This window comes from Glycine max, chromosome 7 (genome assembly GCF_000004515.6).
Source record: "Glycine max cultivar Williams 82 chromosome 7, Glycine_max_v4.0, whole genome shotgun sequence".
NCBI classification, from domain to species: Eukaryota; Viridiplantae; Streptophyta; class Magnoliopsida; order Fabales; family Fabaceae; genus Glycine; species Glycine max.
Genome location: NC_038243.2, coordinates 12,676,309 through 12,692,273, shown reverse-complemented (window position 1 = coordinate 12,692,273; position 15,965 = coordinate 12,676,309). Strand labels below are relative to the sequence as shown.

General features: G+C 37.6%; 1 protein-coding gene across 1 annotated transcript; it reads left to right on the top strand.

The window, feature by feature from the left end:
- The first annotated feature begins 260 nt into the window (after window positions 1-260).
- Window positions 261-2,069, top strand: LOC100800142 (hydroquinone glucosyltransferase-like). The gene is given in 2 exon segments (NM_001254064.2): window positions 261-306; window positions 433-2,069. A coding segment is annotated over 1 exon segment (1,407 nt). The 5' UTR covers window positions 261-306; window positions 433-455; the 3' UTR covers window positions 1,863-2,069.
- The last annotated feature ends 13,896 nt before the right edge of the window (window positions 2,070-15,965 follow it).

The window sequence follows — 15,965 nt, the reverse complement described above, 5'->3', positions numbered from 1 at the left end:
AAAGAACCAAAAATATATTTGTCCTAACAAATAAATTAATTACTTCCTTTCTCCTAAAATAATCATCATTAATATATTTAAAAATTTTATTGTCCACCGTTAATATTATAAGAAATATAAATAAAAAATAATTAATGTTATATTAGAAATTAAAATGATAATTATTTTAAGAAAAAAAAATTCTTACACAAAAATTATAATGAACCACTACTTTATTTCTTCAACTAATTATATAAGAGCTTCCTCGCTCGAGGCATGTTGCTCTTGGCTGATATTTCCTGATAAGTGGACAGACGCTTAAACAGAGTAAGTGGATCGTAGCCAAACCCTAGGGTCTAGGAATATTGTTTGCTTGTTAAATTATGTGTGTTAATATTCTGTTTTTTGTTCCTTTTCATTAACTAACCTTGTTGAATTAATAATTATTAACAGGAAACTAACACAGATTTGCATGCATGGGGAAAATAACGCACATTGTAGTAATTCCCAGTGCAGGGTACAGCCACTTCGTTCCCGTTATCCACTTCTCAAAGAGACTTGTTGAGCTTCACCCAGAAATTCACGTCACATGCATCATTCCCATTCTGGGGTCTCTCCCAAGTGCTGCAAAACCCATTCTCCAAACCCTTCCACAAAACATCAACACGGTTTTCCTTCCACCGGTGAACCCTAATGACCTACCACAAGGTGTTCCCGTAGTTGTCCAAATTCAGCTAGCAATGGCTCACTCCATGCCCTCCATCCACCACACCCTCAAGTCCATAACTTCAAAGACTCCCTACGTGGCCATGGTGGTTGATTCTTTCGCCATGCATGCCCTAGATTTCGCTCACGAGTTCAACATGTTGTCCTACGTTTACTTCCCTATATCAGCCACCACACTCTCCATGCACTTGAACTTGCCCTTGTTGGACGAGGAAACATCATGTGAGTACAGATATCTGCCGGAGGCTATCAAATTACCGGGTTGCGTGCCGTTTCACGGCCGCGATCTCTATGCCCAAGCCCAGGATCGAACCAGTCAACTCTACCAGATGTCGCTGAAGCGTTACAAACGATGCTGGTTCGTTAATGGGATCTTCATCAACAGCTTCCTGGCATTGGAAACTGGTCCTATAAGAGCATTGAGAGATGAGGATAGAGGTTACCCTGCTGTGTACCCTGTTGGACCACTTGTCCAAAGTGGTGATGATGATGCAAAAGGGTTATTGGAGTGTGTAACATGGTTGGAGAAACAGCAAGATGGTTCAGTTTTGTATGTTTCTTTTGGGAGTGGTGGAACACTTTCACAAGAGCAAATGAATGAGCTGGCTTGTGGTTTGGAGTTGAGTAACCACAAGTTCTTGTGGGTTGTGAGAGCACCGAACAATGCAAAAGCTGATGCTGCTTATCTTGGTGCACAAAAGTGTGTTGACCCTTTGCAGTTCTTACCATGTGAGTTCTTGGAGAGGACAAAAGAGAAAGGTATGGTTGTTCCTTCATGGGCACCGCAGGTTCAAATCCTTAGCCACAGTTCAGTTGGTGGGTTCTTGACTCACTGTGGCTGGAATTCGACCCTCGAGAGTGTGCTGCATGGTGTGCCATTGATAACTTGGCCACTGTATGCTGAGCAGAGAATGAATGCGGTTGTGCTTTGTGAGGATCTCAAAGTGGGATTGAGGCCGAGAGTTGGTGAAAATGGTTTGGTCGAGAGAAAAGAAATTGCTGATGTTGTGAAGCGTTTGATGGAAGGAAGGGAAGGTGGGGAAATGCGAAAAAGAATGAAGAAACTAGAAGTTGCGGCTGTTAATGCTCTCAAAGAAGATGGGTCTTCTACCAAGACTCTTTCAGAGTTGGCACTAATGTGGAAAAATGTGGCTTAGGAAAACAAGTTTTTTATTTATGTTATGCATGCAGCTTGTGTAGTAGTGCCTGTAATGTTCAGGTATTTCGTATCTTAGTTTTTATTTATGTAATGTAATGCAGCTTGTATGGTGCTTGTGTTTTTAGTTATAAATAAATAAACTTTGGTCATTACAAGATCACTTATAAGTGATGAATGGACAAGAATCCATTCATGCTTTCCTCAAGTATAGAATACAAGTTTTGTTTTGAGTATTTGTTTTTTGTTTTTTTATAATAATTTTTATTTTTAAGATTTAGAAAATATATATCAAGAAAAAAGTATTTTAAGGTGTTATTGTATTTTTTTTTTAAAAGACTGAAAGCGTTAATTTATTAATTTTAGTTTAGAAGTTTTTGAAAATATTTTTAGAATTTTTTTAAAAAATTTTAAATAAATGTATTTTTATTCTTATCTTTTTATTTTCTTTTTAAAATGAAAACAAAAAAAAAGTCAAAGCACCATCTAAAATTTTGAAAATTCCAGAATTTAAGAATTTAGAAAAAATGAATTTACCATTGATGGATTTTGTAAAAGAATACATTTTTAAAAAATCTTTGCTAAGAGGTAAAATAGGAGGAAAGTTATGATACTTGTGTGATAGAATAATTATAGAAATGTGCACAATCTTTTAAAGAGGTGAAACAGAATTAGTTTTAGACACTTCTGCGTGACTTTCCTTTGGAGTAAGTTTTTTGAATTAGGAATTTTTTGCTGGAAGGCTTTTCTTGTTTGGATCTGGTAATAGTATTATTATGTACTTCGTCAGTTCTTCTACAATTTCGATGTACATTCTCTTTACTCTCTATACTCCCTTAGTTCTTTTTTATCAGTATTTTAAGATTATTTTGTAAAAATAATAAAATTTATTGATTTTAATAAGAAAATGATTGGGAAATTTCTTATTTTATCCATTTCTCTCTCCACTTCACATAAGTAAATTAATTAGAGATTAAGAGATAAGTAAGGGTGGGTAAAAGAGTAATAAATATGATATTAAACTTTAAAACGACATATAAATATAGGAATACAAATTCTCCAAAAAGCTAACAATTAAGAAAGAAACAAAGGTAGTATTAATTGTATGTTATATCATTACAATGCAATTAATGATTTACATTACGTATTGTTTTTCATCAAACTAATTTATAAGCGGGTTAAAATAACTCATAAACTACCAAAATAATTTGTAAGACTTGTGAACAAGGAAAACTGAAATAAAATTTTCACAATTTATTTCTCCTATATTTCAATTGAAAGAATTTTGAATTTAGTGATAAATAAACTACTCATAATTTTATACATTTCATCAAATATCTTTTGCATCATAGATTCTATTATATTTATATCATTTTTATTCTCTCTAGGTTGGATAGTATTTTTAGTGTTTACCAATCACTTTTTATTTGAATTTAGAGGTAGACTAAGGTGGGAGTGTGATAATGTCTCCCACCATGGAAAAATTATTTAACATCTTTTACTTTTCCCTTTCTACCTCTTTCGTGATTCTCTTTCCAGTCCTAATTTCAGAGGCTACTGCAGTGCTGCGCATGGATTTAAATAATGTTTCGTAATCGTAATTACAATCGCGTCAACTGTATTTTTTTCACAATTACCCGCAATATAAAGCTATTCTAAGCCACTGCAACACAACTAAATGGGAGCCTAAGAGATGCAGCCAGAGAATATATGTGGCGCTTGCAACGCAAGTGAGAGCCTCAACAATCTCTGGCCATAGAGAAGAAGGAAATAAGAGAAAGAACAAAGGGTGCGGCCGTCGCCAGAAATTGCTCCCGAAGGCGGACGATGGAGCGCAATGTTGGAAGAGAGAGTTGATCCTTATACTCTCACGATATTTACTTGTCTTTGTTTGCTTTTACATTTTCATGATTGATTCCCCTTATGTTGGTCCTTAAAATCTCCGGTTATGAAAGCATGGTGCTTGAGAGGGGCTTGGTGTGAAGGGGATGTATCTGACCAAATTGTGGCTCTCTCAATTTGTAGTGATGAACAAATGAAAATGATGTTGTTGGTTTGAGATAGTCTATCATGTGTTGTGTATGTGTGAGAATAGGGTGAAAAAGATGGAGGAAGAAGAGTTGGGGGGTGGGGGGTGTCGCAACCTATGAAGCACCAACACTGACACGGATACTGGACACGGACACGTGGACACCTGTAATATCCAAAATATATGACACAGATACTATTAGAAAATATGTTTTTTACAACGGTTATTTATGACTTTCTACATCAGTTTTTTAACCGATATTGAAAGTATTATCGTTAACATCATTTTTTTAAAATCGATGTTAACATAAAATTGACAACATCGATTATTTAAATAACCGATATTATATAATAAGAATTACACAAAAAAATGTATGAATGTTGACAGTTCACATTGGTTTTTATACAAAATCGATGTTAATTTATATATTAACATCGGTTTTCTATAAAAATCAATGTTAACTTATACGTTAACATCGGTTTTGTATAAAAATCGATGTTAACTTCCAAACGTTGACATCAGTTTGAGTCAAAAACCGATGTTAACTTATAACTTAACATCAGTTTTTTTTTTATAGAAATCGATGTTAACGTTTTTCGATATTAACATTGGTTTTTAAAAAGCCGATGTTAATATACACAAACAACATCGATTTTTTGAAAAACTAATGTTAACTTATATGTTAACATCGGTTCTTTGGAAAAACTGATGTTGCTTGTGTATATTAACATCAGTTTTTTTTAAAAAAAAACCGATGTTGTTATTAGGATTTTTTTTAAATACTCTCTCTATTTTTACAAAAAACACAAAATTTAATCTGTAAATTTAAAATCAGACCACACAGTACAACATATATCATTCGCATTCTGCTTTCAAACAGATTTTAGTAGAAAGCTAGCTAGTAAACTATTAATTGTAAAAAATCAATTGATAACTATGAATAAATAATTTATTAATAACTATCAACAAAAATTATTCAATGTTAAAATGAAACAACAATTGTAAAAAATGTAATGCAAGCTATAGTAAACTAATTAAGTAACCTAATGTTACATAGTTCCCTAAGATCCTAAGTTTGATTTCTAACTTTGAGATAATACTGTGCCCACTGGATGTGAAACGCCTTCAATCTCTCTGCTTCCAATGGTCTAACATCATTAAAATACTACATGATCAAATAAAAGATAAGTTAATAATGTAATATCAATGATAAGAAAATCAACTTTGTTTGAAATAAACAATTACCGTTTCCCAATTATTCCTGAAAGTTCCTAAGATTATCATGGACATCCAGTGCATGACGTAATAACCGAACTCAGTGATTCCTTTAATTTTTGTCTATAACACTAAATACATAATGAAATTTGGATATTAAACGTTAACTACAATTAGTGTACACACACATAAGCAGTATATATAAGTATAAGTTTTATTTAAATCACGTACCTTAACAACAATCCACCTAGCACCAGCCTTGGATTTAGGTTGTGGAGTATCATCAAGTCCTTTCAAAGCACTGTTGAATACAAGGAACACTAAAATATTGATGTTGTTGAGTTATGCTATTACAAATGTATTGAAAAACAACACTGACTTGTTAATTATTCCTTTAGGTAGTTGTCTGGTCTGTTATGCAAGGAACAAAACCAGACAACAAGGTTTTCCTTAGGCAAAATGACGACCATTTGTCAATGTCCACTGCAGTGGAGACTAATATGGGTTATTGTAGTATTATACATAATTTAAATTCAGTTGTTTAATTTGACTTACCCATTTAGGTAGGCTCCAAGGTAGACATCACGTTTTAAACTCTGCATCCAACTCTTCATATAACTTTCTGATTCAAATTGCAGTTGCCTAGATCTCTGAATGGACTGTGGCTCGAGGAATCCATACACATCGGAATTCCCCGCTCGCATACTTGTCTTAGTCAGATGTCTATTGTTGTTAAGACAAAGTTAATTATGTATGAATTTAAAACAATAACTTAGGTAATTAACAATCATCTAAATTGACTTACAGAATCCATAACTGTATAATAGATATGCTGAGACATTGACCACCATGTGCAATTTCAGAGAGATCTTCGTGCTTTATGTACAACAGAAAGTCTTCATTAAACACCCCGAACACAATAGTGTCCCACATAACCTAGAGAGACTTAAAAAAAAAATTGTGGGATGATCAATTTCATCAAATATAGGGGATCATCGACCTCATGATCCGGCCTATCTGGAGGTTTTGCTGGAGACACAACTGACTGTTTATATGTGATAGTTAATTAACATAATTTAATTACAGTGAACAATTCAATTGAAAAAAAGAAGCATATAATTAGAGTAAAATACCTGTTGTGATAAACGCTTCACGAGATGTGTCGGCCAAGCAAGGAAGGTGTTAAGTGTCTGCCCCACTCAAGTAACCTTGTCAGTGGGTACAGGAACGGGAGCCGCTGCATCTTTAACCTTCTCAACACCAACCTTCACTTGGCCATGAAACAAAGGGATGTTGTGAACCGCTGTGGATCCCTCATAAACTCTTCCTAGGGCAACCAGGCGGGAAGGATTTCCTTCGATGTACAACACGTATTTGTCTGAGTCACCCGTGTTTGGATCAGTCGATGAGGGATCAACATAACTCTCCTTTGTGATGACACGTGTGACATCCTGGAAATTTCTACCCGGAATTTTTGGAAACAATGTATTTTGAATGATTATATATATATATATATATATATATGTATTATTCAGTGTATATGCATATATGTTCTTGGTAGAAATAGGAATAGTGGGGGCAAGATACGCGGGCTAGGCTAATTAAGGAAGAGAAGTCCATAACTGGGAGGTTATGAGTTAATTCTTAATTAATTAGTTTAAAAATCATCGTTTTGCGTGTGACTTAAAATTTAACGAAACCAACCTCTGAACCACGCTCGGGGTCTTATTCTGTGCATTTTGATATATATATTGATTACTTTCGAAAACTGGCCCCGACGGACGCAGAGAAATGCGAGGGACTGGAACCAGAGAAACGACACGCAAACCGAGGTAGGATTTTAGCGTTTCAAAGGTCAGATTTTTCTCACTTTTTGTGGCTGAGTATAGGTCACAATCAAAAGAGAAAGTGGGCCCTTTTGCTCCACTCAAATGGAGACATGTGGCATAGCTTAAATAAAAAAATAGAAAAAGAGAAAACCCTTTTTAAAACCAAAAAGCTGTATTCTCTCTCCTCACTCAGCCCAAAAATTTCAGAAGCCTTTTCCTTTCTCTCTCACGTTGCCATTCTCTTCTCCTTCATTCTCCATTGAAGCTCCAAACAAAGCTCCAACCTTTGGCCATCATTTCTGCTCCAAATCACGAAAGGAGGGCATTTTCGAAGTCGTGAAGCGCATCTCTACGTGTGGGACTTCGAAATTTCAGGTTTGGGTGGACTTCTTTCCCTCTTGATTTTCGTGGGTATGGGGTTTTGGGAGATATGATGGGTAGTCTTGCTAGGTTTCTGCTTCATGATGGTTATTTGTGAAGAAATTTGTTGAAAGCATGTTGAACTTGCCATGTTTGGATGAGTTAAGCTTACCCATTCAGTTTTAGGGTTTTTACGATGATGCTTATGATGTTTATGTGCTGAAATTGCTTATGGAAAACTGTTAGAGACGAAGGGTAGAATTAACCTAGGATTAGAAGGTGAGAATATGATGTGATGAGTGGAAAAAGAGTGAATTTTGAGAGCTGGAAGGCCAAATCTGGAATTGGTAGTATTTAGAGGTTAGAGTGAGTTAATCCTAGCTTGAAATGCCATTTAGGACTTATGAGAAAGGTTAGGCTGTGTTAGAGAGAAAAACAAATGACCAAAGTGAACAAAGAGCCATTTCTAGGGTAAATTTGGGTGTTGAGGAGTCAAATTTTGATTCGGTGAAATTTTAGGCGTAAATCCAGTTTGAACAAGTTTAAATTGATGTTATAGACTTGTGTGAGGTGAGGGTTTGCTTCAAATTTACCTCATTCTCAATTTCACTTCTCAAACCTAGAAAATCCATTAAATTGAGGGGTTTTGGACACCTAGATTTTGTGTTGCTGTGTTTTGAAGCTTGAATTTGGTTTAGACATGATTGATACATGATTTGGGACTTGTAGGATTTGATTTGGGCAAGATTGGATGAGGGAAAGTGTGATTTTCGAAATCTGCACTTATGCAGAATTTTGCTGTCAAATAGGTACAGCAGAATTTTGGCTTTGTGCAAAAAAATGCTATGCATTTGCTGGTTGTGGAAAGAGTAGTGTAGAATGAGTTCTGGATGTTTGCTAGTAGATCCCAACGGTCAAAATGTAGGCTTATGTACTAGAGACTTCCAGTAAAATTTTCGAGTCGATCCAACGGTTAACGAACTGGAATGAAGGAATTGTTACTGGGGTCTTTAAGTGAGAAAAGCTGTGATTTTGGTTGGTGTTTTGGGCAGAGTTTTCTGCCTTTGCCCTATTTTCTTGGCTGTGATAGTTTGTGCTGTTTGAATATTGTTTTACCTGGATGTTGGGGGAGCTTGGGAGGATTGATGGGGACCCGGTGTTGAGAGAAACGAGGATATGGGCTACGTGGGAGTACGTGAGCTCAGTTAAAGGTGGGCAATAGGGGATGGTGGGTTTATGCGCGATTTGTGGATGTGGAAAACTTGTTGTGCACCATCGCCCGACCGCCACCTAGTACCACATGTGATGGGTACCCCATAATCCTACAAGCTTGAGATGAGGAAGTGTAGAAGGGTGAAACTTCCTGCTTTTATTCGTTGACCACAGAGTGGTACCTGGAGATATGTCGCGGGGGTCAGGAGACCTTGGGGACGTCAGGTGGGGTGCTATTGCCCAAAACCAAGCTTGACCAATCCCGAACCAACCCGGGCATAGTCAATCAGTGAGAACCTGTGATGTACCTAAACAGGCGAGCTCCTGGCAGTCAACAGATAAAAGGAACAAAGACCACAAAGCAAGGAGGCTTGTGTGGTGGCTGGCCAGTTGTGAATCTTGTGTGATATATGGGTTGTGGCCTCTGGTAATCGATTACCAAGGGTTGGTAATCGATTACAAGGCTTAAAAATGAAGACAGGAGGCTAAGATGGTCTCTGGTAATCGATTACCACGGGGTGTAATCGATTACCAGGCTTGAAAACGAGGTCAGAAAGCTATGAGGGCTTCTGGTAATCGATTACCAAGGGGGTGTAATCGATTACCAGGCTTAGAAATGAAGGCAGCAGGTTGTGGAGGCCTCTGGTAATCGATTACCAGTTTGTGTAATCGATTACACAGAGGAATGGGTCACTGGTAATCGATTACCAGGTATGTGTAATCGATTACACAATGCCTTTTTCAGGTTTTCATGTCCTGAAGCTGTGTGATTCGAGTTTGGCCTCTGGTAATCGATTACCAAGGCTGTGTAATCGATTACCAGGGATGAAAAGCCTTGAGATACCCCTTTTACTTGCATGTAGTGGTTATGAGACGCATTGTGTTGCGGCATAGTTAGATTCTTGTGAAAGAGTCTACCCTTTTCTTTTCTTTCTTGTAGATCGTGATGGCGGCGCAGCTAATCCATGATCGAGTGGAGATGGAGTGCCTAGAGGGAGCTTGGGAGACCCTCGAAGGCAACGCGAGGTGCCGATTTCGGGGCACGGTTCGATTCACGGCTACTTCTTTGGTGCATCCAGATGAACCCGTGCGCACGCTTCAGCGTACTGTGGAGTGGATACTACCCATGCCTACACCATACCGTCTAGTGGAGCCAGTCCAAGTGATTGAGGTAACGTCGTCCGAGGAATACCCTGAGGAGGATCTTGAGGAGCTACCTCTCGAGCCTGCTGGGGATGCTCTTGACTTTCTAGAGGGTGATGAGGACCCACTCCCTGAGGTGGATTCTCCCGAGGAAGTCATATCAGCATCTGAGGCAGACTCTACGGAGGATAGTGGCCCGAGAGAGATGGCGACCAGTGGAGGCTCTTCATCATAGTGGACAGTTCCATGGATTAGTTTTGTATACTTTTGAGGGTGGGTGTATTTAGGACTGACTGTTAGGTTTACTCTTTTGTTTTTGTATGGGTAGACCTGTTGTATAGGAATTTGATGATTGTATACATGTGGCCGAAGCCACCACTGTGGACACCTTTGCTCTGGATGACACTATGTATTTTGTAAAACTCCCATATTTTGGACAGCTTTAAATGATGAATGTATTTATGATCAATCTTGTTATTTGAGAAGAAAGCATTAGCAACTTTATTTGTAAAAGAGTTTATTGACCGTATTTTATTCTTTTATTTTCACGTGATGACCTAAAGTAATGGCTGGTACATTCTTCCTTTTGAAACAGCAAATTAGTTTAGAGATTATGAGCGGTAAGAAAGAAATGACTCCGAATAGAGTTGTGAACTGGCCATTCAGGACTCTATAGTGAGGATTTTCCTTCTAAACCTAGTTATGGTGAAAAGAGAAAGAAATGAAAAAGAAAAAGAAAAAAAAAATACCATGGTTTTTGTTATTTAAATCATTACTATCAAACCAGTCATTAATTTAGGGACGCCACAACACGAGCAGCTGAGGGACCAACCTCAGGCTTCGGAGGCAGTGCAAGTTCTTGTGATTGGATATGTGATTGCAATTGGGACTGCATCTGACTCAAGGATAACATCTGCTGCCGAGTCACTTTTTCTATGATCAACTCTTCCAGTCGGTCCTTGATTTGTTGAGTCAGCTGCTCCAGTTCTTTGGGAGCCATGGAGGAAGAACTACGAGAGGTTCATGGAGTCAATCCGAAGTATTGCTTTATGGTGACACCAGTTCCAGTAGCACGCACACGGCCAGGGTGTTCTGGTCGCCCAATGGCAGCAGTCAGGAGATCCTGACGTCCATAGGGGACAAACAAACCATGTGACACTTGCTCCTCCAAAGAATCTTGTACATAACACATATATTTGTTTAGTCATTCACAAAATAAACAAAGATAATTACAATTCTTAATAGAAAATGACTTACAATCTTCTTAGCAATTTCCTTTGCTGCCTCAGATGCCATCTGCCCAGTTTTCTTGGTGCGGACCATTTTTCACTTCACGTGTCGTCTGATGGGAGATGGAGGGTCAATGACGCCCTCAGTGCTTTCGGACTGAGTAGCTTCCTCCAATTTTTTCTTTGTCTTCTTAGCCTTCAGCTTCTATTTTAAATATTCATAACCCCCACAAGACAACACGTGGGGGGGCGGTGTTTTGCTTCTAGATGGCCTGTGCCTTTTTCCGCACATCCTACAAAAATCGAACATTAATGAAAATGATCACTACAATGTATTATAAGAACTGAAGTTTTAGTGGAAAACAATTAAAATGACAAAGTACATACCTCCCATGAGGGGTCTCTGCGGGTCTGACAAAACTGAGTCCATTTCTCCTTGCTAATGTCGTATTTTTCACAAACAGTGTCGTCCACACTGTCCTTGTCGGCTACAAGTGCTCATTTCCTCGTCAAATCAGATTTAAACTGTCTCCACCACTCGCCGACAGTCTAAAGTACTTTCTTCTTTTTCCTACCGTCAAAAGCTTCAGGGATATCAAATTTCGCATGACAAACAATAAATTAGGTTTTATTGTTAGTAAATTATAAATTTTGGCTAATAAAAAAAATCAAAGATGAAAACTAAAATACATGAATATCCTCCCATATTAAATCCTTCTAAGCAGTAGGGACTTCCTTCCAAGTCTCGTATGTCACGTCGATCTTATTACGAGCGACAATCCCCAAATATGTTCTTAATTTCTTCTTGTGGGGACCGTTGGCCTTCCCGGTAGCAAGATCGACATGTTCCACTGGTCTCTCTGCCCCAGGTGGTCTAGTGGCCAAGGATCGTAGCCGTGTGGCTTTGCGTGTCCGCTTCAAGGTAGACGGAGACGCTGATGCTACTGTAGGAGGAGGAGGAGGAGGAGGAGGCGAGGCAAGTGAAGTAGCCATGGGTCTGTAAAGAAAAAACATGAGTTAGTTAACATTATCAAAAAATTGAATCAGTCATGTAAATGAATGTACCAAAATGAAATACGTAATTAGAAAATTACATTAGACGATGTTAATTAGTTCTCCTTCATTGTGATCATTAAGATTAGCATGAAAGTCATCAGCTTCTTCTTCTCCAACGATGTTAGGAGTTATTTGTGTGGACAAAGGACTAACATAAGTGTCCATGTATGAATCATCATCTTCTACATTAACACCAATTATTTTCCCGTGTAGAACCACATACCACCTTTCATCACAAGGGTCTTGCACATAAAATACCTGTTTAGCTTATTCTGCCATGATGAAAGGGTCATTGTGGTAAGCTAGTTTCTTTAGGTCTTTCAACGTAAATCCTACATCATCGGTCCACACACCGGTGTTGCTATCAATCCATTTATATTTGAAAACACATACAGTAAATTTGACATAGTTAAGCTCCCAAATTTCATCAATGAACCCAAAGTAAGGGATGGAAGCTACACAGGGATTGTCATCATGTACACTTGCGAAGTGTTGAGATTCAGCCCTTAGGGTGACCCCGCTATTTTTCATTGTACTTTTCTCGTCTTGTGCTTTTGTGTAAAAGGAATACTTGTTTATGTCGTATCCTTGCCAAGTTATAACATTTCTTTTAGGCCCATCTACTAGCTTTCTTAATGTTTTAGAAGCACTTTCATCAGCAAAGCTTGTATCTGTAAACCAATCAAAGAAAGTCTTGTTATGCTTTTTCAAGACCCAGTTCTTTGACATTTTTGGATTACTTTGTTTGACTAAACCTTCATGCTGAAGTATGTATGGAAAAACTTTATTACTGTTATTCAACACATACAAGTGAACTTGTAACAAATCTTCTACACTTGGAGTGATAACATGCAGTCCTCTTGAACCTTTATCTCCCACTCTGTCGTCATGACAAGACTTAGGAAGGCCAACAGGTTTAGCCTTTTCAATGTACTCTGAACAAAATTCAATGGCTTCTTCTACAATGTACCTTTCAACAATAGATGCTTCCGGATGATGTAGATTCTTGGTATACCCTTTTAAGATCTTCATGTATTGCTCAACTGGGTACATCCACTGCAAATAAATAGGACCACAACATTTGATTTCTCTGACCAAATGAACAATTAAGTGAACCATGATGTCAGAGAAAGCAGGAGGATAATACATCTCCAATTGGCACAATATAATTGCAGCCTCATTTTCCAGGTCATCAAACTTGACAGGATCAAGCACTTTGCTACATATGGCATTGAACAAAAAACACATGCGACTTATGGCTAACCTAACTTTGTTAGGAAAAATGTCTTATATGGCCACGGCTAATAATTGTTGCATCAACACATGACAATCCTGAGACTTTAACCCTACCAACTTAAGCTCCTTCAACTGCACAAGGCTCTTAATATTTGAAGAGTATCCTTGTGGGACTTTGACCCGGCGTAGACACTGACAAAAACTGATCTTCTCCTTTCTAGACAAAGTATGACAAGCTGGAGGCAAGTATATTTTTTTACCATTAGACCTTGGATGCAACTGCGATCGTATACCCATGTCAGCTAGATCTTGATGGATATTTAGACCATCTTTCGTCTTGCCTTGAATGTTAAGGAGCATCCCAATGACACTATCACATACATTTTTCTCCACATGCATAACATCAATACAATGTCTAATATCTAGATCAGACCAGTACGGAAGATCAAGGAAAATGGACCTCTTCTTCCATATGCAAGTCTTACTTTTATCCTTCTTTTGGGTCTTTCCAAATACAGTATTCAGGTGTTGAACCCGCTGGAAGACCTGCTCACTAGTCAACGGTATCGACCCAGTTTCGTGCACTTGACTTCCATTAAATGTTTTTTTCAATCGCCTGTATGGGTGATGAGGTTTTAGAAAATAGCGATGCCTAGTGTACACTGTTTTTCTACCATGTTTCAGTTGTATGTAGCTTGTGTCTTCTTCATAGATGGGGCATGCATGATGACCTTTAACACTATAACCGCTCAGATTCCCATATGTTGGAAAGTCATTAATGGTACAAAAAAGCATTGCATGTATTTGAAAAGTCTCCTTGCGAAAGCCATCAAACACTAAAACCTTCTCGTTCCACAACTTTGTCAGGTCTTCAATCAACGGACTTAGATAAACATCAATGTCATTTCCTGGCTGTCTTGGGCCCGATATCAACATAGACAACATCATGTATTTTCGCTTCATGCATAACCAAGGAGGCAAATTGTAAATTACTAGTAGAACTGGCCATGAACTGTGTTGAGTGATTAAATCGCCATATGGATCCATTCCATCGCTGGCTAGTCCAAGCCTAAGATTTCTTGCCTCTTTGCTGAAATCCGGATACAAACCATCAATCTTCTTCCACTGGGAGCAATCAGCCAGATGACGGACCATTCCATTAGAGTTTCTCCCATTTGCATGCCAAGTAAGGTCTTTTGCGTCATCTCCATTAGCAAAAAGATGCTTAAACCTTGGAATGATGGGAAGATACCACAACACCTTCGCTGGAGGGCCCTTCTTTGAGTTTTCATTAGAGCTGCAGTCCTCATCATCCTTCACTTTGTACCGTGGTGCCCCACACATATGGCATTTGGACATTTCTTCGAATTCATGCCTGTACAGTATGCAATCATTCGGGCAAGCATGAATCTTTTGATAGTCCATACCCATCGGACACAATATCTTATTGGCTTGATAGTAACTTTTAGGCAACGTGTTTTCCTCTAGAAGCAGATCGTGCACTACTTGAAGCAGTGAAGTAAAGCTTTTGTCACTGCATCCATATCTGGCCTTGACATTAACCAGACTTAACATCGCCAACAACAGCGTCAAGGAATTCTTGCACCCCGTATACAAAGACTTTTTTGAATCACTTTGCAATCCTTCATACATAGGCTATATATATATATATATATATATATATATATATATATATATATATATATATATATATATATATATAATTAAATAAAATAAAATTACATAAAATTAAATATGAGCGATATGCATAAAAGATCTAAATTGAAAATCAAGATTTATATATTCATCATCATCTCAAAAGAACTTTTCCTATGATAATGAGTCTCACAAAAAATACTAAGAGACCTCATTATACAATTTGTACGCTTTGTTTCTTTACAAAAAAAAAATTATAAAACAAGATGATGAATTAGCAACTTCAAGTCTTCAAGAATTCCACAATCTAAGGCCTTTCACCCCCTAGGTGATCATCGTCATTGAAAAATACACCCTCTAACTCTGGTTCATCTAAAGACAAACTAGCAATTTCAAGAATACCACTATCATCAAGTGATCAAAAATCATCTCCGGCTACATCCCACATTTTAGTTTCCTCTTGATGATATTATGGAGTATTCCTTGAGAGAATTCATAGGTTGCTATGAACATATACTAAATCTTCAGCTCTATGTGGTGTCATCTTGTTTCTCTTTAAAGAATGGATAAATGAATACATACTCCAATTTCTTTCACAACATGAAGATGAATAAGGTTACACAAGTAGCTTCAGGGCAACCTTTTTAAGTATTGGAGCATTAACGCCATGAACTAGCCACCATGCTTTTGGATCCATTTGACCTCTAAAGAATCAAGACCTTCTCTTCCATCCGAGAAGTTGGCAAACTCAATATTCACTTTCCTCCTTACATCCACATCAAGAAAGAACCTCTTGAAGCATTTTAGTCTTTCACGAGTGAGTTCCATGTCTTGATGTGGAGGAACTGGGTTAGAATCTTCACTTAGCTATTCATGACTATAATATCTACAATTAAAAAGAAATATATACATGATTAAAATTTATGTAATTCTAAAAAATATGTATGTAAAAAAGTATAGAGTTAATTACCTTGGATTTAAGGAATGATCTAAACAATGGAGAGGAGTGCTACTCTTAGTCCAATGGTCAATTAATATGGAGTGCACTACCTCATAAAAGGTTGATCCTTCACCCTCTTCCTTTCCCTCATATTGATATATGACATTCTTCACCTTTTCAATCATTGAATCCCACATCT